This window comes from Physella acuta, unplaced genomic scaffold, assembly GCF_028476545.2.
Source record: "Physella acuta isolate Inbredline_101_S28 unplaced genomic scaffold, ASM2847654v3 ptg000961l, whole genome shotgun sequence".
In the NCBI taxonomy this organism is placed as follows: Eukaryota; Metazoa; Mollusca; class Gastropoda; family Physidae; genus Physella; species Physella acuta.
In genome coordinates this window covers 135029-161734 of record NW_026732478.1, presented here as the reverse complement: position 1 = coordinate 161734, position 26706 = coordinate 135029, and the positions used below count along the sequence as shown (strand labels likewise).

The 26706-nt window shown below is 35.1% G+C and overlaps 2 protein-coding genes across 9 annotated transcripts; one reads left to right on the top strand and one right to left on the bottom strand.

Annotated features, from left to right (window-relative positions):
- Positions 1-225: 225 nt before the first annotated feature.
- LOC131953880 (zinc finger protein 236) lies at positions 226-14879 on the bottom strand. Of its 4 annotated transcripts, none has more exons than XM_059317291.1 (6): positions 14547-14879; positions 8496-10574; positions 8248-8368; positions 7670-7768; positions 7392-7557; positions 226-1116 (listed from the first exon to the last, which is right to left on the bottom strand). In XM_059317291.1, the coding sequence occupies exons 2-6, from the start codon at positions 10527-10529 to the stop codon at positions 1050-1052; spliced, it is 2487 nt and encodes an 828-aa protein (XP_059173274.1). In that variant the 5' UTR covers positions 10530-10574; positions 14547-14879; the 3' UTR covers positions 226-1049. The 4 variants fall into 4 exon arrangements, with proteins under 4 accessions (XP_059173274.1, XP_059173273.1, XP_059173275.1 ...); XM_059317290.1 differs by having other exon boundaries at positions 14556-14879; XM_059317292.1 differs by lacking the exon at positions 14547-14879 and adding an exon at positions 14493-14543.
- Positions 14762-24518, top strand: LOC131953882 (transmembrane protein 177). 5 transcript variants are annotated; one of them, XM_059317298.1, is made up of 3 exons: positions 14762-14780; positions 23035-23219; positions 23625-24518. In XM_059317298.1, exons 2-3 carry the CDS (start codon positions 23043-23045, stop codon positions 24348-24350), a joined length of 903 nt encoding a protein of 300 aa, XP_059173281.1. In that variant the 5' UTR covers positions 14762-14780; positions 23035-23042; the 3' UTR covers positions 24351-24518. The 5 variants fall into 5 exon arrangements, 4 of the variants coding, with proteins under 4 accessions (XP_059173281.1, XP_059173278.1, XP_059173277.1 ...); XM_059317295.1 differs by lacking the exon at positions 14762-14780 and adding an exon at positions 17627-17675; XM_059317294.1 differs by lacking the exon at positions 14762-14780 and adding an exon at positions 17771-17814.
- Positions 24519-26706: the final 2188 nt, after the last annotated feature.

Genomic DNA, 26706 nt, shown 5'->3' with positions numbered 1-26706 from the left:
GGGGGGGGGGGGGGGGGGGGGACGACAGTCATCTAGTAACTTAGTCTACAGGGCTGAGGAAGTAATAGTTGCCAGAAAATTTTAACACTTTATCAAATTGTTATCAACGTGAAAATGGGCTATATATATAACTCTATGTAAGTTTTACCTTAAAAGCTTGGGTTGTAAAAAAAAAGTGAGAAAAAAAAAGAAAAAGAGACTACGATTAATTCAATGATACTTTATTTTACCAGTGGTATACTTGAACATCATCTTTTCATTATCTTTGCAAAAGTTACAACACCTTTATTGTTTGATAAAAACAAGAAATTTTTTTTTCTACAAGACAGCTGTCTTGTCATGGCCATGAACAATTCTGGTTAGATTCACCAGGTTCAAGGTCATTATACAATAAAAGTGTGGCATCACTTCTGTAACCAATGGATACTGTTGAACTGCGTAAATTTGTATTTAAATAATATAGCACAATCAAAATTCAAAAATATTTAGTTTTAAAGTTTAAAACATATGTATATCAGGCATACCAGTATTTTAAAATAGTTAAATCAATTTAAAATAAAATCAATAACAAGCAACATAAGCATATCACACTTGAGTGTAGGCATATATGTATATATACACACACTTAAATAGACACACATGTATTTAAAAAACAAAGCAGAGTTAAATTAATTAAATGATTAAGTTATATCACACGCCTTGGAAAATATAATAAATACAATTTAAAGGGCTACCAGTAACTACAATTATGAAATTCTATTCCAGTTTTATCACGTATTAATTTGAGAAGAAAATACATTGAATCCTTCATGCGTAGCAAATCTTATTGCGATGATAATAATTATTTATTTTATGTTACGTACAGCTCAAACAGATTAAAGATAAAACACATTTTGAGCTTTGATCACATAATTAAATAAAGTTATGCGAGATTACATACAACTGTAATAAATGAAATCATCATGAACTTTTTTATTTTAACGGTATCTATAACAATAACTTAAGGATAAATTAACTGTATGTTTCTTCTATATTTTTCTTCTTGGCCTTTAATTGGTCTGTGGTAGTGTAAAAAACACCTCTGTGCTGTTTATGGTCTGATTTTTATCACACAGCCTAAAAAAAGGTATTAGATAATGAAAATAGTAATTGTAGCATTTACTATTATCCTATATTGAAAAAAATGCAACCAGACAAAAAGTTTAGAAAATGTTAATGTATTCATACAAAATGTTAATGTATTCATACAAGCCAGCTGATTCTAAACTTTTGGTTTCCAACCTTTTTGCCTCAGGTTATAAAAAAAAGTGTCCCTTCTATTAAAATCACCCATCATTTAAAAAAAAAATATACATGAATAAAGGGAAGTAAATTGTGATATTTGCAACATTAATCTTTATAGGGCAAGTTTAATTGTTAAAAATTTGATGTAGCATACTTTTTATTTCTAAAACAAAAATATTAAAATTTTGACTTTAAGGAGGGCACTTGAGGTTTTGTCAAGACCTTTTTGTGATGATAGAGATAGGGGATAAAAATTTGCTCTAATAGCATAGTCATTTATGGACAACCCTTTTATGAACTTATTATACATTCATAACTTTAGTAAAAAAAAAATTGTATAAGATATCAACCATTGCATATTAGTTTTTAATACTAGTGGTCTACTTTGTATCCAGTTTTTCTATCTACAATGTACCAATTATATTATAAATATCAAATGCCATCTCTATGAATGGTGATGCAAATTAAAATATCTTCTTCTGCATTATACTAACAAATACAACAATATCATACTGTATGATACTGTCTTTAAAAATAAACCATTAATAGTAATAGGTTTTTAGGTGCAATATGATAGTAAAAATGTTAGTTATTAAAATATATTAAAAGATTTATTGAGCACATAACACTAACAACTGTATCTAAAAATAAACCGGGAGTGATCTCCCCTAATCTTTCTCGTATATTCATATATAGCAATAATGTTTTGGGCTAGGCCCATAAAGAAATATAAACTTTTGTGACAAATCCGATGTTTTTGTTTTAAAGAATACACATGTAGACAAAAAGTTCTTAAAACATGCTGCTTTAATCAGTATGATATAAAATAATCACAGGCAAGCAGACAAACAAACACACACACACACAAAGAGATACATACACAATTGAAAACAAGTTGTTTTGACTCAGTGAGATGTTATGAAGAAAATTCATAATCCGTTTCACATATTCTATATTCTTCAATGGGAATGTTGTTGAGATTGACAACCGCTGGGTGAAGGAACTGAAGGTCTGCGACTGAGTCAGTTTGTGGTAGCATGGCCATGAAGTGATTCACCTTATGAAGAATGTATAAGGGCTCTCGCCCGTTTCTTTTTGATGAATATGTTTCCACCACTTCTAAGCTTCTCCAGGTGGCTTGAGAGAGCCACTGTAATAACTCTTTAGAAGATAAGTGCTGTATTTCAGAGAACTGGTGGAACTGTTGGTCAAGACCACCTATCCGAATAATGGATCAGTCAAAAACTAAGGAAGCAGCATACGCTTGGACGTCGCCGGCCCAGATGTAGTTCTTGAAGCACACATAAAGATGATCCAACCTTTGAGGGAATTCTCCGTGAGTCATCTGGATAAGCTTTTCATGTACTGTCAGATTAAGCAGCAGGTATGATGCTATGAGCAAGCGAATGTTCTGTGCCTGTGCTTCCGATTGAAACATGCAGAGAGACAACGCGTTATAGAAACATTTACCGTCGGCTCGTGTTTCGCATGCCAAGAAATGAGATAAAAAACTGTGGCATATTTCTTTCCTGTAGTATCCCTTAACTTCATCTGCTGCCAGTGATGGGTCATATTCTGCTCTAGCGTGAGTTCTTAGGCGAATGATTTCTCGCTGGATATGTACCTTGCAAGGACTTATTACACTTAATAAGTTTTTCAATTTTTCATTTTTAATATCAGCACTTGCACTATGGAGATCAGTCTCAGATGTGCTACGTCTCGTGCTATCAAAATAGTTGAGAATAGTTTGTACCTGAATATACAGACCTTGAAAGTTTGATACGCATGTCGGAGCTTGAACACTATTTGCAGACAGAAATATGTTTAGTTTAGAAGCTGATGGTGCACACATTTCGCTTGATTTAAGGTCCTAGCAGGTGTTAATAACGTATTTATCAGAAGGTGTGTTGAATGGTGGTTTTAGTTCATTTTTAATTCGCCTTACTGTTTTTGGAGGAGCGACCATGGTGATAGTCTCCGTTATTTAATCTTGGTAAGAAAGTTTATTGTCATTGAATATAAAATATACAGGCTTATGGTAAGAGAAGTACATTTCATACACTCCTGCAATGACTGAAGTTGTTGAAAATTTGACATCTATTTGTGTATTCAAATCGGTGTTTGGGATTTCCATTGGTAAAGCAGACGTATGTTTATATTCGTTAAAGAGCACACATTCTGATATGCTACTTTGAATCCTGTTGAGTCTTTAATATACGGAGTGGCAAATTTAAAGACTTAGCTGTCATTAGTCTGTAGAGCTCTTGCAGGCTTGGGTCCTCATGCGTCGATTGTTTTGGGATCCTAAAGTTTCCAACAATGTACAGTCCTGTGATGCTTGAAACTCTGCTTACAGCAAAGGCCTAGTTATCCTTTTTATTTCGTTGAAATCCAACGCCACCTGTTCATATGTCTGTCCTTGGCTCTTGTGGATGGTAATTGCTTCTGCTGGTACCACGGGGAATTGAGTTCTTAATGTCGGGTACTGAAGTTTATTTGAAATATTCAGTGGAACACAAACCTTCCTTATGGGAACAAAATATGAGTCAGGGTTATTGTTATCGATGAGCCGTTTGTGAGCCATCTTTGCCTTATTACCAACGTTGTTTGTGGAGAAGTCTAACCAGAGTATCTTTGGTACTTGGCTGTCGTCATTATCGAATGATATAAGCCTAAGGACTCCGCATGCTCCGTTTACGAGACATCTTCTACATCAATGTTGGTTGTTACTGCATATTTTATTCCTAGCTTTAAAATGATGATGTGTGGTAGGCCATTTACTTCACTCAATTTTTTTCTCTTTAGTTCCTGCAGTATACTCTCCTTTGATGTCTCTGAGAGTTTTCCTAAAATGGTATTTTAAGCAGTGGAAACGTAATGTGGTCCCGGGTGACTTTTAATTTTTTCCTGGTTACAAAGATCGACACATTATTTTCGCCGTACAATCTGATTGCGCTTTTTTTAGACTACTGACGCCAACACTTGCCTAGACTTAAACAGTTCAACATGTTACCACTTGTAATTCAGCGCTTCAATAAAATCCATTTTTTATTCTTTTGGTGCATTATTTGTTTCAATTCATAGAAGGTAAATAGGTCCCATAGGGGATTTCAATCTATTAATTCCCAAAATTCGTTGCTTTTGTCCACCTTATAAATTAGGGAATTCATAACTGGTGGTAGCTGGTTCAAATCTCCGACAAGCAAAACTGATATCCCTCCTAAGGGTTTGTTGTCTCCCATTATTTGGCGCAAACGAGAGTCAACTCGACTGGAAATTTCATCTATGATAAGTAGTCTGATGTTGAATAATTTTTCCCGAATTGTATTGGCAACTTCTGATGATAACTGAGGCATTGAACCACCAAATTGAGATATGGGTAATGCAAAAGCAGTATGCAGGGTAACACCTTCGATGAGGAATGCAGCTTTCCCAGATGGTGCACACAATAGAACATAGATGGAGTCTCCCGAAGCACCTGGCTGTGAGTCAAAATATTTTGTAATGGATTGATAAAGGCATCTAATGACTGTACTTTTTCCAACCCCTGCCACTCAGGAAGATATAGAAGGGAGTTTTTCTCAATTTGAAGGAATTGAGGATGTGGAAGACAAAGTCCTTCTGTCCCTCGTTCAGACGGGAAAACAAGCAACATATGTCTTCATGTGGCACTCTATTCGGAACACTGTATAGATTTTGATTCTTATTAACTGGAGTTTCCTGTCCTCCTTGCTGCAGAATGTCCACATTATGTTCTTGTGAAAGTTTTTCTTTCATTAAGTCGTAGGCTTCTTTTTCCTCTATATCTGCAACCTGTTGTTTGGCATTTTCCAAAGCATCATCTAAAATTTCGTCTGCGATTGCTGAAAACATTTTCCTATTATCCTCTATCTTTACCACACTGTCTTTGTACAGCTCCTTACAATTGACTTGTTCTATATCTTTTAACTCATTACGCCAAGGCAGAAAGAGCAGTAATTGCTCTCGGAAGTAATTTGATTTGTCCTGCTGAAGTACTGCCTGTACCTTATCACGGCTGTTTTCTTCTTACGCCTGTACTCCTTTGATTCCTTCAAGTATATTTTGTCTTCATCCAATTCTGCTTCCCTCCTCATCGGTACATACTCAGATGCAAATATTGCCACGCAAACATCTCCTAACTGTTGCGGTCGCTCACTATATTTTTTAAACAAGTCTTTCATAGACTTCTGTTGAGTCTTCATTCAAACTTTGGAGTTGTGCGTTTGTTTTCAGCATCCTGGCTCTTTCCTGCCTAGGACTGGTGTTTATGTAAACAGTTTTGCTGCTACATTTCGACAAAGGTATTGACAAAGCATGATATGCTGCTTCTTAGGCGGACATCAGGTTGCTATTTAGGAAAACGTTTGCAGTCGATCTAAATTTCTCCTTTACGCTTTTATTTCCTTTGTTGGCATCAGACGCTGCATCCCGTAATATTTTTGATAGCCCACTATCATGTTTACTCATATTTTATAATATAGGAGCAAGACCATACTCTTCTAAAACAAACTGTAGGTCCATATTGGACTTGAAAAGATGCAATATATCTTTGTTTTACCCATTGATATTAACTTCTGTGCTCTTTCTTCGTAGATACACTTGCGGCCTTTTTAGTGAGCTCCTGAGGACAGAAATGTAGATCTCTTCAGACATATTCAAAGTCTTAAGAATCTCTTCAAATGGTATGTCATCTCTGCTCTTCGAATAATATACCATTAGCTTTCGTAGTGCTGTCAATCGTTCTTTGAATGAGTCATCAGTTCCATCCTCAGCTAGTGGCTCCAGTTGAATCGACACTTGCTTTTATTCCTTTTTCCTTTGTACTCGCAGGTAATAAGCTCGTCAATAAATCCTACACATTCCTTAATGGAATTAACATTAGTTGAATCAAACACTGGTGTACCTGTAAGTAACAAGAAGATGTGTTCGTGTGGAAATCCTCTCACTTGAAATTTGATTCTTTCATAGAAATCTTTGACAGTGTTTTTTATCGAAAATGGATCCTTCTTTCAGCAACGACATTAGTTTAGACATCTTATAGTTAAAATACCTCGCGTATTTAACTGGGTCATTTTTAATAAGATCAGTCTTCTGGTAGTCATTGAGGGCTGTTGCTTTATCCAATGTTAAATGTAATCCCTGTAGCGCAGATAGAGACTTAATTAATTCCAGCCACTTTGTTTCTCCTGCAGAGATTGTTAAGAAGAATGTTGGCCTACCATGTTGTCAAACTGTTGCCATCAATTCATTTTTCCTAGTTTCCCAGTATGATGGAGATGATCTTACTTGTTTAAGGATTTGTATCCTTCATCTAGAAAATGTTTATCAAGGGCATTCTTAACTTTCATTCCATGTGTCACCTTTGTTTTCCTTAGACACACGTTGACACTTGCCAGAGCAGTCATTTCCAATTTTTTCTTTGCCATGAACAGCAGTCTTCAGGCCATTACTTGTTGCCATTTTCGGAATGTTTCCTTTCCTTGCGTGATTGTAACAAGTTCGGCATATGTATTTTGAAGGGTAATTAAATATTTTAGTACTGCATTCTTCATAGCTAAATTTGTTAGTGAAAGTGTCATGATGTTTCAGAACAGAATGATTGAAAAATACTCCCTCACAAGAACAACAAACCTTATCTGGCGGTGAACATCGGTCTTGTAATTTATTTTTACTACAAACTGAATCAATCGCTCTTAAAGAGGAGATATAATTTTCTCTAGCGCGAAAGAAATAATCATTTCTTCGTTTTTCTTTTCGTTCACTGTCCCTTAGTCGTTCACTTTCACGATAATCATGCTGGGCTCGTCTTAACTGTATCGCATCATTGTTCTTCTCTCGTACAGCTATACGATAAACATGCTTGATGATTGGATAGTCAATGCACTAATAAACATTTAAAATCACATATCAAGATAATTTTATTACATGAAATGATCTTATATTTTAGCAAGTATGTAGTTAGATTTATTGCAGTTTTTTTTCCCTTTTTTTTTTGCCTAAAACTGGTCAATACCTAAAGTTTAGAAACCACAAACATAAGCTGAGAAAGTAAAAAGATATTAAAACACAAAATATAAATATCTTACTCAGTTTCTTTGAGCCTTTGATTAATTGTTTGCATTATAATGTCTTTATGCTTGGCTTTCATATGACGTAAAAGTGTTGTTTCACAGGCGTACTTGCGTTCACAATGACCACAGGTCAGTTGGCTGTTTGGTTTATGAGCTTTTCTGACATGTCTACCAAGATCCCCTAAAACACAAATTTAGGCATAATCAAATAACTTCTAGACTAAAGCTAAGCCAAATGTTTTAAAATTAAAAACTTCTATTAATGTCTGTTTAGAGCACACACAAAAACTCACCTGACTGAAAGAATTTTTTATCACACATTGTGCATTTAAAAGCTTTGTCTTTATTATGAAATCTTAAATGGACCACCAAATCACTGTGTCGTATGTAGCCTGGCAAAAATTTAAAAGAAATTTTCTGTTAGTTAGCATTAAACTCAACAAGTATAACCACACTAAACTTTTTTTAAAAGCAGAGTAAGTTAAAGAATATTTTATGACTTTTGTTGAAACCCTGCATGGTGAAGACTTTTTAAATTCCTATTGTTTTTAATTAAAGCTTAGATCATAAACGATTTTGGTCTTCCTTAATATCAGTTCATTTTTTAAAACCTTTGCAGAATTTATTATATTTACCAGTTGTGACTGTTTAAGTAGTTTTCGTTGCAGAAAAGCCCAAAAAAAGATACAAGTTCAATTTTAGAATGTTACAAATCCAAGTTACTTTAACAAGATGAGCCCAACTGTCAATTCCTCTAAGCTCTTAATTGTGTACTTTTTATGAATGTGATAACATTTACAATGCAAGCTATCATTCTAAGCAAAGAGATAAAGCAAATCCCCAGTCAGCTTTAAACTTTAACCCTACCTACCTTTACCACATTTTTCACAACGATATGGTTCTTGTTTGGTATGAATTAGTAAATGGCGTTTCAAATCACAGCGCTGTAAGAACTCACGACCACAGTCATTACATTTAAAAAGGTTTGGATTCTGTTCAAAATGAGATCAATGGAGAAAAATGCACTCATAAAATGAATGATGTTATATTAAACATATATAATATAACCTAATATCATAAAAAGAAGACTCAGAAATAATACAATAGAAGACAACTTACCCCAGGTTGCAGATTATGAATTTTTCTGTGTCTTGTAAAGTTGCCCAGTCTGTTAAATTTAGCATTGCATAAATCACACTTAAAAAACTGGACATGTGATTTTCCATGTTTGTCTAACTCTCCTTTATTGCTGAAAATTTCCTCACACTGCATGCACTTGAATTTGCGACTATCAGCAGATATGTTGAATGAAGAAGGGTCTGGTAAATGAGGCTCAGGGGTATGTGATGGCATGGAGCCATACTTTAAATCTTGGCTGTGGGGTTGTAAAGAGCCAGTAATTGATATGCACTGAGGGATAACAGCTTCTTGTAGAATGTCTATAGTGGGATGTGTATTGGACTTAGGGATATAACTTTCTGAAATCATTGTAAGAGAAGAGGAGGAATTATCCATCTGATCTGGTAATTTAGAGCTTGAAACAGCCTCGATGTTATACAAACTGTCATTACTAAAACCTTGGTCTAGAGATTTAAACAAAATGTTGTTTGCACCAAATGCTAGTTCTGTCTGTGTCTCTTTGACTTCAACAATTTTAACATTCCCCTCAGCAGGTGATCCTGAATCAGGATAATGGGATGGTGAGTTGACAAAACAGTTGCTCATCAACCCTATTTGATTTAACAGTGAGATATCACAAAGATCTGACGTAATCAGCCTAACTGCGGTTAACTGGCCATCACCAGTCATCAGATATAATGATCTATTCATAGGTTCACTTACTCCAATTGTTAATTTTGAATCTCTTGATGACTTGCTGGTGTTGTTATCAAAGGTCAAAGGCAAACTTTCTAAAGCAGTATCCATGCTGATAGCACTGCCTATGGACAAAGAACTGAAGCTGAAGCCTTCAGATATTTTATCTTCTGTGTTAGAATGCCTGAGTTCTGGTTCTGTTGGTAAGATAATTGTTGCAGCAGTAGTAAGAGAGGAGGACTTTGACACTGTATTACTTTCTTCAGTTCTTAAAATGAGAGTGTCAGCTTTTTGTAATTTGGTTTTGGATTGGGGACAAGATTCAAAGACCGTGTCATCATTATCAGTTTCTGTGTCAGAGTTGTCTACCTGCTGAGAGGTTTCTTCAGGTAGTTTTCTCCCTTTACTGCTGCCTTGAACATCACTATTTGAACTAGAGTAAGAATTACTGTTCTCTTTTTCTTGTTTTATCAACTGTAAAATAGAGGTTGGAATTTGGTTATTACCCACTATTGTTATTCTGTGTAATGTTGGAGAGTTTGCTGACTCGAGTTCCACTACCTGCTGACCTATTACATCATTGCTGACTTCCTGAAGCTCTATACCATCAGATTTAAATAATGTTACTGTTGGAATACTTTCAAGAGAAATGGATTTATCTGATAAGTCTCTGATCAAACTAAAAGAGCTTTCATTTACTGCTGACTTGCTGTTGATTACTAAACTGTTAGGATATGAATAGGCTGAGCTGTAAGTTGGCATATTAGCTGGGCCGCTGTTGCTTTCTGCTGGTGAGTTAATGATCAATGTATCTGATGAAGATAGTGATGGTTTAAAAATATTTATATGTTCTGAGTCAGACTTTTCTCCTGGAAATGTATTCCCCGGATGTTTCTCCACTTTCTGGACAAATATATTTGTTTGCTCAGCAGTATTTGAAAATTCTTTTGGTGCAAGTGGGGTTGGCTTTTGCAGAATAACAGGAATAAAATTGATTATTGGGCGGTTTATCAAAGAAGACTCCTGAGATAACCCTAAAGACTTGCCTTGTTCAAGTTTGTTGAGAGAAGTCAATAAACCAGCTCCTGCTAAATTTCCTATAACTATTGGCCTTGAGGTTGGTTGGTTAACACTTTTAGCTGACATTCTAAGAGGATCGCCGACAGCCAAATCCTGATGAACTGCACCTAATCTTTGGTTATCAGGCAGAATTACACAATTAGAATTTAATGAAGTTTGGATCAAATTACTTTTCATCTCTGCTTGAAACTGGCATTGCAAAATGTTATTCCTATTTGGTTCACTTAAGTTGGAATTCAATCTAGTCTGTAATTCCATTGTTAGGTGACATCTAGTAAATTACAGATGTTGAATCAACATTTTCTGAGAAAAAAAAGAAAGAATCGATAGTATTAGAGTAAAAAATAGTAACGACATTGTACATGCTAACCTGATGCCCAAGTCCGGATAATAGAGTATACCAATGTCTGATAATAGACTCTTCCAAAAATAGGTGTGTTAGCTTACAAGTTATATTGTAATCTCAAGCCTAGTTTTATGGTAAGGCATTTGGTAAGACTTGTGTTGGCGTTAGGGTTAGCATTGATATTAGAAAATTATATGTGCATTAAGTTAACTACCAGCGGTGCCATTATCGGGCACCAGTATAGTAAAAAAAAAAACATCCCAAGCCCTACTTAAGCCCTATCCCTAATTTCTGATCATAAAAATAAATCTGAGATTATAATACTAGATATATTAACAACTTAACTTGCGTCCTTTTGATAGTCTATTGTCTGAAATCAGTTAATGTTATTTGTACCCCAATAAATACACTCCCCCAAATCCTAATACTGTAATTAGTGTAATACCAAGTCCTTTAATTGGCCAAACTAAATTTAATTTCAATTTCTTACCAAAATTATTACAATACTGTTACTTTTATTATATAATTTAGAATGACCATACTATTATCATACACCTAGAATGCTAGAAGGGTCTATATATTTCAATGATTAGGGGCCTAATCTATTGTGATGTTGAACATCAGTTGTTTTGTTATAATTGAATCCTAATATATAATTCCCCATGTGCGCACTTCTCTCTCTCTCTCTCTCTCTCTCTGTCTGTCCGCAAAATATTTTCGCCGGACATCACGTCAGAAACGGCAGCGATATATGGAGAACTTTATACGGACTTTTGTTGAAAATAATATGTTAGATGTTTTAAATGTATAACCACAATTTTATTTAAAGAAGAAAAATAAAAATTAAAGGCGTATTCGAATGTAGAGAAACAGTATTATTTATGCAACCGGAAAAGCATTAATAGATGTGAAAAAGAACGCATAAAACTGTGATGTCACTATTGCTTATACATTAACTAATGACGTCATCTGCCGTGTTTAGAATAAAAAGAAATGAACTATTTCATTCAAATTTGATTTAGATCTACGTACACTATGAAATGTATACAATACAATTTTTCCGGCCTAAACTCATAAAATTTCTTTTATTTATTTGGATTCTAGATCTAGATATTCTAGATTCATCTATTCAAATAATACATTTCAGGCCTTAATTACTTTATTGAAATCTTTGTTTATCTATGCCATTTGCTAATCTCTACAATATATAAAGCAAAGTTGTCGGGTGCCCGATAGGGCACTTCCCGGCGCCGCAGGCGCTTCAAATTTGGCAGAATCTTGCCTTGGGGCGACAGAACACGGGGGCCGGTTGGCCGAAAAGTCTACGATGATGGGGTCAAAACTGACCTCGACTGACCGGCGCCTTATATGAGCTATAAATCGAAAAAAAAATGTCCACAGAGGAACCTCTTCATAACTCCTGAGGTCATAACGACCCTCGGGCGAATTAATTAAGCATTCAAATTCTCAATGTTTTCGAAAGCCTAAGCAAAGCTGGGCAGCATGCCTAGTATAATCATAATAGGCCAAATGGACTAGATTGAACTCACTGAGTAACTGTGAGTTCAGTTAGGCCTAAACTAAAAAGTAGTTTAAAGTAGTTGTGACTCTACAATACTCCCGAGTTTACAACAGTTTAGATTAGAAATGTAGAATTAGTATATTATAATAGTTAGGCCCACTACTAGTGCTAGTTAGTTAGACTAGTAATGACTAGTTAGTTAGGCTTAACGGATGATAGTTAGAATCGACCAGTTGAATCCCTTTTCGGCTCTTTTTAGCTCTAACAACGCGTCGCATGACGTCAGCCGCCAACCAAACGCTTAGAAAGTGCGTGTTTGATTGGTTGATGGCATATACAGTGAAATCTCAAGGGTTTTCTCTAAATTTTTACCATTAGTCTACTTCTCTTCTGAAGTCTGAATGACTTGTGACTTAGTTCTCTTGCTACTGGCCTCACTACTCAAAATTAAATAAATGATTGGGTAATCAATTATTGATAATTAATATGAATTAATATGGGATATTTCGCAATCTATTCTATACTAATCTATATGAATATTTGGGAGAATTTTTATACTGGTGTCCGATAATGGAATCTTTAAAAAAGGGGTGTAAGGTTACTGGTAGTTAACTAAATACACACATGGCTGGCTAATGTCAATGCCTCAATGCTAACCCAGTCCCTAACCCTAACCCTACTTTTACCATATGCCTAACCCTAATTTCTAACCATATTATTATTATAATCAGTCGAGATTACAATACTACTAACAACCCAACACACCTATTTTATGGAAGAGTCTATTATCGGACATCAGTATCTAAAATCATCCAAATAATTCAATTCAATATCGATTATCATTTATTGTATTTCACTTGTTTTGTAACTATTGTAAATTGTAAATAATGATTCTAAAAATAAATAAAAATATTAAATCAATACTTTCAGGATGAACGTTCAATACTAAAACGGTAATCTATTGCTTTAGGTACGTAAAATCGCCCGCGGCTAGTAATGTACAAAAAATTTACCTCATTGTCAAGGCTTTAATAGAAGTATTTATATTGTGATATATTTGTGTCAAATATTATAATTAATAATAATAATAGATAACTGAATAATAAACCAAAACCAATGGCTAAATATATCAATATTCAATATAGGCCAGAAATTAACTTTAAACAGCAGTGTTTGCGAGCAAGATTTGCTACATAAACAGCAACCATTTGTAAAATAGAGTGACCGCCCTAAATCTCCCGCTATAAGTTTACCAAAGAAAAAATTAAATAAGATGACTGCTATAGTAAATGAGCATGATTGCATCTGATGAAAACATCACTAGTCTTCTGTCTTCATTTATTACTGAAAAGTTTTAATTCAATTGTTTAAAAACTTAATAAAAACAGGTAGGGGCCTACATATTTTACATAAATGAAACTGAAACATTTTTGTAAATTTCAAAGCACAAATCCTCATAAAAATGTGAAATCATTATTAAAATTTAAGGAGGCACGTGTTTTTCACATTAATAGTATCTGCCGATTTTACGTAGGCCTACCTAAAAGTTTTAGTGGTAATCTCTACTCTAGTTCTAGTTCTACTCTATCATTTTAGTTAAAACTAAAACCATAGATTGGTAATCTATCGCTTTAGGTATGTAAAATCGGCCGCGGCTAGTAATGTATAAAAAAAGTTATCTCACTGTCAAGGCTTTAATAGAAGTATTTAGTATTTATTGTGAAATGTTTGTGTCAAATATTCTAGATAGACTGAACAATAAACCTAAATCAATGGCTAAATATATCAATATTTGAATATAAGCAAGAAATTAACTTTAAACAGCAGTGTTTGCGAGCAGGATTTGCTATATAAAAAGCGGCCATCTGTAAGTTAGAGTGGCTTCCCCTGAATCTTGAGCTATAAGTTTACAATTTAAAAAAAAAATAAACAATATGGCTGCTATAGTAAATGAGCATGGTTGCATCTGTAGGAAACATCGCTAGTCTTCATTTATTACTGAAAAGTTTTAACTCAGTTGTTTAAAAACATAGATAAATGAAACAAGGAAACATTTTTGTATTTTTTAAAACTCCTCCTCAAAATGTGAAATAATTATTAAAATATAAGCCGTTTAAGCCTTAAGGAGTCACCTGTTTTTCACATTACTAGTCGCAGGCGATTTTACGTACCTAAAACGATAGATTAATTCATAATTCTAATGCTGCTATGCTAGGCCTATTGGCCTATTGCTTTTTTTTTTTTTTAAATGCTGTTGTTAACTTATGTTATACACCTATAGTAATAGTATTTAATTAATAATTAATTATACTAATTACTAATTACAGTTATTACTAGGACTACATTCAACTACATTGTTTTTGTTTATTTTAAAACGGCCAATGTGAAAAAAGGCCTCCGTGCCTACAATTGTTACCGTAATTGAATAAATTGAATAGTAGCTAGTAGATCTAGTAGTAGTAGACTCTAGACTCTAGAATGTCTAGAATATGAGGCTTTTCTGTTTTCATCCATCTCTAGAATCTAGTAGTAGACTAACAGTACTAGACTTCTTGAACTAGACTCTAGATATAGATTCTAGATCTAGATTCTACTTCCATTCATGAGATTTTGTTTCCTTCAAGAATATGATCGACGCGCGGTACGATTAGAAATTGAGTTTTAAATTAAAGATCTGGATCTTTATCTAGAATCAGCGCAGATCTTCATAATTTTTGTAGATTATTTCCGTCATTCAATTATATCTAAATTCTATATTGTAATCTAGATCTAGTAGGCCTAGGCTACATTGGTGGAGCTAAAGGGTCTTCCATAAATGACGTCACACTCGTAGGGGGGAGGGGGGATCCGTACTTTTGTGACTTTGTGTGATGAGGGGGAGGGGGGGGGGGCGGTTCAGATGGTGTGACGTCACACTTTTGCTTTAAAACAATGTTAGAAAACTATTTTAGCCGTTATATCGCGTTTTAGAAAACTGTTTGAATAAATTGTAATAGAAATCGATTTTAAAAAAAAAAAAACTATGTTGACAGAGTTCAGACAAGATTTAGGAAAAATATCGTATTTTAAGAAAAATTAAACCGCAATTATTTTTTTTTGGGGGGGGGGGGGGTATAGGCTGAGGTGTGACGTCATTTTCCGGGGGGGGGGGTCTGGCTTTTTGTGACGATGTGTGACGAAGGGGAGGGGGGAGGTAAAGCTCGTAAAAAAAAGCGTGACAACATTTGGTTATTTATGGATGACCCCTAAGAAGAACATATATTTTGTGGGGGGGGGGGGGGAGGGACCTTGGAGAGCGAAAATTATCAACATAGTAAATGGCGTCGGCGCGTTTAGGTCTATGTCGATTACATTTACAAAGCTTTTACTTGCTCTCATTGCTTCCCCTCCCCCTTTCGTGCACTACTGGAGGTTTAAAATTATGTCTAATCCCCCAAGAGTCTCAAATAATCAACTTTTTATTTGACTGTTTTAATATAAAGCATTTTAGAATATATTTTTTTATCTCTACTCATTAGATCACATAGTCTCAGAACCAAGAGATTTGATTTACTTCGCTTGCAGAATACACAGCGTCTGCTGTTAGACTGCGAAGTTTCTACGAAAGATCCTTCGAAATCCGTGGTTGTACGTCCACAGCCTCAAACCAAATATTTAGAAGTAAATTAGATGTTGTACCAACACGAAGTCACAAGTTGACAACTAGGCCACGAAATAGAAATAAAAAGTATGTTCGCCACAGTACGTATATACACGATCAATGCGCGCCTCAGTGTTTCTTCCAGACTTTTTTCTCCGGGGGGGGGGGCACTTGAAATTTTCAGGAGGGGGGGGGGGGGGGCCGGTAGACTTTCTTCGGGGCGGACACTGTTAAAAGTATATATTTTCAATATAATTTTCATTTCGTTCGGGGGGGGGGGGCGAAGAGATGCCTGGAAGAAACTCTGGCGCGCCTGAAGAGGTGGTGTCGGCACGATTCGTAACGTGTGTCGTGATGTCAAGAGTTCCACGATATAGAAAGATACGGATACAAGTTATCTCTCTCTCTCTGGCGCACTTTGTTAATATCGCTCACAGTATTTTTTTCAAGCTTGTTTACGCTGCTGCTTGCATGTTGCTTACAAAGCCATATTATTGTAAGCAGTGGTTCTTAACCTGGGTTGGATCCAGCTGCAGGGATTCGGTGAGTCAGTTTCAGGCGTTCGGCGGAGGGTCAGGACACACCCGATTCAAATGTTTTCCGATCGGATTTTTGTCATTGCGGATGATAAAACTAGCGGCCGTGACATATTGTTGATAGTGATATCAGAGGCGTTGTGAAGTGGGGACGGGGGTGCGGACCGCACCGGGTGACATCATTTATAGGGGTAACACCAAGACAAGAAATTGCAAAATATATAGAATAATTATACTTTTTGCCAGTTTAATGAATGGTTAATTAGAGTTAAAAAGTATTTAAGTACAAAGTGACGATCTCGACAAGGTGTGTGTGTGACGTAAACATGCAAACTATACAGAAACGCAAACACAAACACAAAGAAAACACAAACACAAACGCAAACAAAAAAGCAAACGAAAACAAACCAAATCCAAACTAAAACACAAAGAAAACACAAACGCAAACTTAAACGCAAAGTAATCACAGTTTATCCCGGGGGGGGGGGGGGGCGAATTGCACAATGCTGGGGCGTCGGTGGAACCGCCTGTTTTAGCTTATTCATAGTCTTTTGCACTCATTTAAACGAACGTAGGCACCATATCGAACACGGGAAGGCCATGGGCGCCAAATAGCACCCTGTTGGGGTGCCGGAAGACGCACGGATTTGATTCACTTAAAGAGGGTGCACCTCCAAAACGGCACGGGACAAATCGGCCCCTTCAAAACGGTCCCGTTAATATGACCCCGTCAGTATGACAGGAGCCAATTTGACGGGGCCCTTTTGACGGGGCTATTTTGACGGGGTCGTTTTGTCGGGGGTCGATTTGACGGGGTCATATTAACGGGGCCGTTTTGACGGTGCCGATTTGTCCCAGTTCGTTTTAGAGGTGCACCGTTTTACGTGTAATCAGAGTTTCTTCCAGGCATCTCTTCGGGGGGGGGGGGTGCGAAAAAATTCTACCGCCCCCCCCCGAACGAAATGAAATTTATATAATGTATATAGAAAGTATATACTTTTAACAGTGCTAGCCTCCCCCCCCAAGAAAGTCTACCGCCCCCCCCCCCCCCGAAAATTTCAAGAAGTGCCCCCCCCCCCCCCCCCCGGAGAAAAAAGTCTGGAAGAAACACTGCGTGTAATGATTTTTAAATATCTTTTCTTTTTATCAATTGTTTTAGTTATATGTATTATGTCTATGCATGTAACAGTTGTATCACTTTTACTCAGTAGTTCAGTGCATTTTGAGTGAAAAATTGTTAAATGCACTTGCACGTGCCAACATGAAGTTGAAATGCGTGTTTTTAAAGACGATTTTAAACTGCTTGCGACTATAATATTACCTTTAGTTTTCAGAAGCTGAAGGCTGAAGGCAGTGAAGGGTACACAAAAACTCTCCAATACACACTAGGATCTACTAAACTAATACTTAGTAATACTAGATCTAGTAGATATACATACTAGATCTAGATAGTAGATAGACTAGTGTACTTATCTAAACTATGGGTTCCCAAACTGGGGGTAAGGGGGGGGGGGGGGTCGTGAAGCGTTTTCTAGGGGGTAGCCAACTCAACTCGACAACTGGTAGACTAATACTTACTTAACTACTAATTATTAATTAATCACTAGTGAGTAGATCTAGTCTAGTACTAGTCTAGTAGTACTTGATCTAGATTCTACTACTGTAACTGTAGTAGTACAAACTATTTAACTAAACTACAAACCCTAGCCAAGGAAAAACAAAAACACATACATTATGATACATTGACATAAATATTTAATTAATGGAAGTGGCTATTGGGACCCGGGTCCTAATAGCCTCGGCCGCTATTGGGACCCGGCATTAAGTTCGTTAAGCACTTGTACAACCTGTATGAAATTTATACCTTTTATGTTTATTTGATTTTTCTTGTGGATTTGCTCGTATTTTGTTGTCTTTTATTGTAATTAGTTATGCGGATTATCTACCGTTAGTTCTTGTGTTGCTATTACTAAATACCCTATATTTAGCTGCAGAGCCGGCGTTAGGAATACGCGGGGCCTAGGGCCAACCATCCGCGCGGGGCCTTTCCATTATATATATATATATATATATATATATATATATATATATATATATATATATATATATATATATATATATATATATATATATATATATATATAAAGACCTATATAATGTGATGTACACACAATAACACAAATGTTTTGGAGTTTATAGGCTAATGTCAAACTTTCCACTATAATAACAGATTTTTATCTCTCCCATGTATTAATCCAATGTTCGTAGTTTTTTTTTTTTTGCTACGATATTAAATCACTTTTGACAGTTATGTAATTCATACCAAATCACTTAAGAAAATTTAATCACGTGCCGAATAATTAGGAAAATAAAGTTTACAACACAGCGAACTCGGCCTGTTGTATCAAAACAGTATAGACTTCAAATTTTTTTTAGAATTCATAGAATATTTTAAAACCAAAATCATTATTGTCTTAATTATTGAATGGGTGAATCCATAAGGTGACACAACATAACAACAGTTTTAACTTTCTTCCAAAAAATAATAATAAATCACTCTGTTAATGCCGCCTGATATAGATCCTAAGGCGCCCCCCCCCTCGTCGCCCTCCTCCCACCCCTCTGCACGCAACTGAATGTTAATTTTGTTATACCAAGACAAGTAGGCCTACATATAGAGTTTCTTCTAGGCATCTCTTCGAAAACGAAATGAAATTTATATAATTTATATAGAAAATATATACTTTTAACAGTGTCCGCCCCCCCTCTCCCCCCCCCCCCCCCCCCCCGAAGAAAGTGTACAGCCCCCCTCCCCCCGAAAATTTCAAGTGCCCCCCCCCCCCCCCCCGGAGAAAAAAGTCTGGAAGAAACACTGTACATATACGACATTATACGACATCTACAACAAGAAAGTCAGGACTAGAGTTCATCAGGTCACTAACAGTCTACTACAGACATCCCGTCTGCTCACTAAAAGGACGTCTTCATGGGTCCGCATACAATAGGGTATCTCTTTACGTCGTGGGCTAATTCTCGACCGCCATCTCCAGTCAGCTCAGGTCAAATGCCAGGCGACCGTACCCTACACAAAGGGGAGGTGTGTGACACTGTTTTTTGTATAGAATTACGGCCTGTCCCAGTTCAGTGGGTGATAACTCACTAACATCAACCGTGGTCTCAGTTATAACAATCAACAACTTCGGCATTCGACCATTTAGTTTTTCCCAATTGAATTCAGCAACCATGTTTTTAAGTTTACGAACTAATTCAGATAACAATGACATTGCTGAAGCGCGGGGCCCCTTCAAGCGCGGGGCCTATGGCGACCGCCCCGTTCGCCACCCCCTAACGCCGGCTCTGTTTAGCTGTATATACAAAATCATTAAATATATAGTAATTGTCGTAAGACGTCGTGGTCGAGTGGAGAACGCAGTACCTCCCGCATCTCGATCAGTTACTGGATCGGAACCTATCAATACTCTCGTTTTTGCGTGAAATAAAGTGTATTTATCTAAGTCTAACATTCCATCGAGTTGTTTGCAAAAGTGTCTTTTTGTAATTGTTTTTTTTTTAAATAGATTATATTTTTATTTCTAGATTTATGTTTTTAAACACGCCAATTAGGCCCTATAAAAACATCGTTGCACCATTGATCGCCCGCTCGCGTTTTCTGGTCAGCGCAAGAAAAATACCGATACGGTCTAGCCAGGGTCACTGAGTTCAGATTGGTTTAGATGTGAACAGTGTAGGCGTATAGCATACGTCATAGCAAGACCATGGCTATGAGGTTGTCGAGATTCGTCGTCGCCGTAGTCCCCCCCCCCCCCCAACCCAGCAAGAGGGAAAAACGGATTTGGGGTCATTGTGAGTTCAAATGTTACGTATTGCTTCTATCATTTAGAATTACAAGGAAAAAAATCACAACAGAAAAGATATATTCTGCATCTTAAAAGAATTTTCGTATAACTAAATCTTAACAATTCTATTGGCTGGTCCCAATAGCGGCCGAGGCTATTAGGACCCGGGTCCCAATAGCGGCCGAGGCTATTAGGACCCGGGTCCGAATAGATGTATCCTTAATTAATATTGTTATTTTATTATTTAGAAAAATATCTTAAATGGAATAGAGAATAAACAATGTGTACTGAGCAAAGTTGTTCTCAGTCTCTTGAGTTTATGAAACCTTCAAAACTAAAAGGTCATTTTGAAATAAGTCATTTGGAACACCAAAAAAGATATGCAGTTCTCTTGTCTGCATGAAGCTAGTTGCAAACATAAGAGACTTGATTGAACAAGAAGTTTTCACCAAGAAACCAGCATTCCATTAGACTGATCATTAGAGCAAGCATCATATGAAGTCGCATTAGAAATTGCCAAGCAAATTAAAACACACACAATAGGAGAAAATCTCATCAAACCCCGCATGTTGAAGATGGTGAAATTCATTCTTGGGAATCCAGTGAAGTAATATCTGTCTAATAATGCTATGCAGCAGCATATAGCAGATGTTAAAAAACAAATTTTGAATGAAATCAAACTTTCAACTTTGTTTGATTTTCAAGTTGATGAATCAACAGACGTGAGTTTGTGTTTGCAGTTGCATGTCATTGTGAAAAATATCCATTCAGATGATAGCAAAGAAGAGTTGCTATTTTGTGAAGATATCATGGATGATTAAAATGAGAAAACGGCTGTGGGGTTTGTACAGATGGTGCGTCATGTTTCGGTCAAAATCAGGCTTTCAGAAAAAAGTAAAAGAGTTAGCTCCCTAATGAAGGGGAATCCACTGCATGATTCACCGGTATGCCCTCGCTTACTCTTCTGCTAATAAAAGTCGTAAATTATTTTAAAATCTGAAGCCCTAAACACCCGTCTGTTTTAAGAACTGTGCAAAGACCTGAATAAAGATCACGCTGGCTGTCAAAAAGAAATGTTTTGAATCATATTTTTTAATTGAAAGTTGAAAACAAGTTGTTCTTTGAAGTGCAAAGGAAACAAGACCTTTTGATATACTTTAACGACAAAGAGTGGTTGGAGAGAGTAGCATACGTAGCAGATATATTCGAACATCAACATAAGCTTAACCTGAAAATGAACTAATATTATCTCTTTTCATGAAAATCTCTTGGCATTTTTATCAAAGCTGCAAAATTGTCGAATAAAAAAAAAATTGGAAATATTGCCATGTTTGAGAAACTCTGCAGTGTGGTAGATGAATCTGATTGTGTGATAAATAGAAATTTGAAAGAAGATTCTGGGCATCTTGAATCTCTTGAAAACGTTATTTTCCCTGTGCTGAAAGAAGAATAATCTGCACTGTCTCTGCTTACTTTGATGTTGCCAGCTTTCCCGATGAATTACAAGAAGAATTCTTAAATTTGCTGAATGATTCCGCGTCACGTATCATGTTAAATGAAAAAATGCTCAATTATTTTTAGTGTAGTATGCACCATTCATAACCAAGCGTGAAATGGATTGCCTTTTGAGTTTTAGTACCTTTTGTGTCTACATATCTTTGCGAGAATAGATTTTCAATACTTCTCCAATTTAAAAGAAAAAAAATAAATAAATTAAATGCTGAGAATGACATTAGGTTTGCAACAAAAGCTCAACCGAGTATGTTGAGGCTAGTAAATTGCATGCAATTTCACCCATCATATTAAAACAGTTACCAAGAATAATTCATATTGAAAGTCTACTAAAAAAATCATATTTTAGTGCTTATTAATTTCCTAGCTAATTACGACCTTTTTAATTCAATGGGGTAGCGTGTTGCTTACTTTTTATAAAAGGGGGTCGCCACTTGAAAAAGTTTGGGAACCACTGATCTAAACTAAACATTTATAATATTCTAACTAGAGTCTACAATAAGCTAGAGGTAGTAATCTCACATAAAGACTTCAGTTGAGTCATGTATAAAAATTGTATATTGTATGATAGTTCATTGTATGTCAATGTAATGTATGTACTATGTGTACTAATGTTCATACTCTGTACTCACTGGCATATAATGTATCATGTAGTCACGCAGTGTGCAGTAGAAGTCAGTGCATATTTCTCCATTCTCATTCACGTTGCTGAGTCCATATTTCAAATGTTTGCCCATTACTCTCTCTCTCTCTCTCTCTCTCTCTCTCTCTCTCTCTCTTTTTCTCTCTCTTTCTTTATTGTCATTAACTATTTTCACATTCATGTCACCAATTAGGATCAATAAGTCTCCATACTACTCCTTAGGTACTTAATTGGAGTTTCTCATGACTAGTCATGACTCACTATACCATACTCATCATAAAATGCAGTTTTTATTCTTTGCACATGATTATGTATTGGGTGTCGCCTAAGATTTTAAAGTACATTATTGTTCAAGATGACTTAAACAATTAAAAACTACATTTATTTACCTTTAATTTGATACCAATTTTAATTATCAAAATTAAACAGTTGCCTAGAAAATGATTTGTGAAAAAATGCTTTTGTTTTTAATTGGCTACGATGATATAACTGATACGGTGGGTTAGTTTATAAAGAATGTTGTTGTGACATGATTGACTGTTCACTGCCGTTCAGCAAAATTGTGCTGGCTGCTAGCTTTCTTCCCATTCAAATACACAGCTGGCAAAATGGGCAGGCTTAGTTAGCTGTTGTCTCAATCAAGTTATTTTTTTACAAGTTTTTTTCTCTGTTTGATTTTTTTTTTAAATTAATTTTTTTTATTTCAGATTTAAAAATGAGCTTTTTTAAAATGTTTGTCGAGTACTTACCTCATGGATTTGCTTTTGCTAGTCTTGGCCTTACAACTGCCACCATGTATCCACATGTATGGGGCATTGAGAGTTATAAAGATCTCATTAAAATCGATAACAAAGATAATTTTGACCAAGAGATATTTATTTTGGCAGAAGAGGTAAACTCCTACAACTAAAAGTTATTATTTAGTAATTAACTAATTAATTAAAAAAAAATATTTTACCTGTTTCTCACAATGTTATATATATATATATATATATATATATATATATATATATATATATATATATATATATATATATATATATATATATATATATATATATATATATATATATATATATATATATATATATATATATATATATATATATATATATATAATAAATAAAATATATATATTATTTATTTATTTATTCAACAGATAAAAAGAGATTTTAATTGGAAACCAAATAACTTCATAAAAAAAGATCTATGTGAAATAATATATATATATATATATATATATATATATATATATAATAAATAAAATATATATATTATTTATTTATTTATTCAACAGATAAAAAGAGATTTTAATTGGAAACCAAATAACTTCATAAAAAAAGATCTATGTGAAATAATTCCAAGTTCCCAAATGGAATTTACTTCAAGGGGGACTATGACAAGTAAATGGGGTGCTGTTATTGGGACTCCTGTTTTCTTCTCAAGTGAATCTATTAAAAATGCTCAACAGAACCCTCATATCCTCCACAAGTATAATATAGACTTAAGTTCAAAATACGGAGCACAACTTTTTGACACTTTCAAACTGAGTCGAGATGCCAAAAAATTTGCATTGGCAAGAGAGATGTGTCATGTTAATACATATCAAGTGTTCATCAACTCAGTGTGGTGTGGTTTTATGGCTATGAGTTGTTACCCTTTAGCAGCTACACTAGCAGGTTTGCTCAGGTTCAGAAGGGCATTGCTGTTTTCTTCTGTATTAGTTGTACCACTGGTTTCAAAAAGTTTTTTGAAAGCATCCAGCTATTATAATAGTAATGTAGAGACAAAGTGTGATAGGTTAGCAGCCAAAATTAGTATAGATGTTGCTAAAGGTGGAGTTGAATATTACGATGCTCAAATTAAAAGAAAAAATATGTTGATAGAGCTTTCAGGCAATATTGAATCCCCTGTAGAAATTAAAGATTATTTTCTTTTACAAAGTACAAATTTGAGCTTAGAAGACAAAAGGGATTTGCTTTTAGATGCAATAAAGGAATTATATCCTAGTGGTGAGATTTGATAATACTTATTAAAATAAAATGTCTAGAAGCTAAGGTGTACCATGTAAGGTTTGAGCATGAAATTTTGCTTGATTCAGCTTTATAAATATAATTATGTACATATCTGTTTTGTTATGATTACATTACAGTAAGATGCCAAGAAGAAAATGTATTAAACCTAACAAATGAATTGGATTTTTGTAAGAATTTCATTAAAATAGGGTAAATAATTTGTGTACTAACACTGCTTTTCACTAATCTCTAATATTAAAAATGAATGTATGCCTGTGTTTTTACAAGCTTTTATTTAACTCACTTCCTCGTCAGTCTGTCTCGGTCAAAACGCCCAAGCAAAATTTTGGACACTTTTAACTGACAGATACGGTTCATAGTTGGAACGTGGGTCATGACATGAAGACAATGCATTGTGACATTAAATTTGACTTAATTGGATGCCTAATTAATTTTTTATGAATTAATTAAAATTTTGACAGAATTTGTAGGCAGTTCAATCCACATGAGTCATCTTGGCAAAAGGGCTTCATCATGTTCAATAGCGCGTCATCACGTTCAATAAGCGCACAATGGTTTTTAGTCATGTAACTTTATTGTAAATAAAAACATGTAAAGTACTAAAAAAAATTCATAAAAAACATTTTAATAACAAGCTTTTATGTAATAATGCACTAAAAAGGAGAAAAATTATACACTACTATTTAAATAACTATAAAGAAAAGCGTAGGTCTCTTCCTAAGTATTAGTAAAGGTATCCAATAGATACTAAAGTGACCCACGCTTTTCTTTATAGTTATTTAAATAATTGTGTATAATTTATTTTCTCCTTTTTAGTGCATTATTACATAAAAGCTTGTTATTAAAACGTTTTTTATTAAAAAAATGTGTATGCATTTCTACACTATTTATTCAATCACCATGAAACCTTGAGAGGTAGTTTAGTACACATCAGGGAAAGTTTGCAATTTAAAAGTGTAAATGTTGGAACGGCTGTGTCCAGTGCTCTCCAGCAGCTGTCTTAGTGTATGGGGTTAGTTCATTGGTCGTCCTGCATGGGAAGTTTGAGATACTACTTGAATCAGTGGTCAGTCCGCACTAGAGTTGGTGGTCGTGTAACTTAGTGTAAGCAGGAGCATCCCCATGAGCACTGCAGCGCCTACATTTGTTTTAAAGAGGGCCCAACACTATGGTTACCAGTGGGTTACTGATATAACTCATGTATTCAGATGTCTTTTGGAACAACAGATTAGGTCAGATAACAAGGATTTATTCCAATATTTGAAGTCTGAGTCCAAATGTGACACAAAATTGGATCTCTTCTTCCACCAAGTGAATATTTACACAAATTTCTATGAATCTTGTCTTTTTATAGGCAACACAATATCAGAGGCTAAAAGCCAGTGTTCCATTTTTCCAAACATGCATGAGAAAATAAATCTAGATTTACAGGAGCTTCTACGCCAATGCTTACATCAAGCTGTTTAAAATGCCACTGGAAAATATGCCCAACAACTAATGCAAAGTGGTGATCTGTGCTGATAAAATACCCTGTGGTGAACACAAAGGGCAGTATAATTTATAATGCACCCATCGTCATGGTTGGCAATGGTTTTGAGAAGCGTGATATTGTAATTTAATTGAATTACAGAGAAGAAATAACACCCTACAGAGAGTAGTAAAAACTCTTAGCTATATGATCTTTTATCACTTTCAGATCCAACAAACCAACCCAACTACAGGCACAACCAATGTCTGCAATGAGTTTCTATGCATACAGAATAATGGAATAGAGCAGGGAAGAAAAATCACAAAAAAAGCTAAATTGCAGCCAATTCATTGTCAACATGTACATCAAAACAGAGATTAAATGTCTACTCTACAGTTTAACCTGAAAAAGCTGGAAGAGTATATCCAGACACAAATTTATTAAAATTAAAGTGCATATTTAAAATATTGCTTAGCCGTGCAGATAATAATTTTTTCATTTATCAATGAGTCAAATGAGGATACTGCTCTTGACAGTCATAAGAAGCCCTAGGCAAATGCATGAATATGCCCAGGATGCCATGACTTATGTATGCAGTATGGACGACATGATTTGCTTATAACTACTTTTTTCACACCAAGCACATCAGATTGACACAATGTCATCACCAGTTTTTAAACTTAAAAATACTGAAATTAATTGATGCGATCACTAAATTTCAGAGTGTGGTGAAATGCAGTGCTTGATGTTGAGTGATAAAAAAATGGTCTACCACACGTTCACAGAAATAGACATAATTATAAACGCTGAACTGCCCAATCCATAAATTGACCTTTTGCTTTTTAGTTTGGTAACAGCATATGAGATACATGGGC

What these genes read in the sequence shown, in the direction of transcription:
- LOC131953880 (XM_059317291.1), bottom strand. Translation starts at nt 10,529, where the DNA reads ATGGAATTACAGACTAGATTGAATTCCAACTTAAGTGAACCAAATAGG. An exon ending in TTCATAATCTGCAACCTGGG is followed by an intron (nt 8,369 to 8,495) that starts GTAAGTTGTCTT and finishes CATTTTGAACAG; the next exon opens with AATCCAAACCTTTTTAAATG. An exon ending in TTGTGAAAAATGTGGTAAAG is followed by an intron (nt 7,769 to 8,247) that starts GTAGGTAGGGTT and finishes AATTTTTGCCAG; the next exon opens with GCTACATACGACACAGTGAT.
- LOC131953882 (XM_059317294.1), top strand. An exon ending in TATTTATTTTGGCAGAAGAG is followed by an intron (nt 23,220 to 23,624) that starts GTAAACTCCTAC and finishes TTTATTCAACAG; the next exon opens with ATAAAAAGAGATTTTAATTG.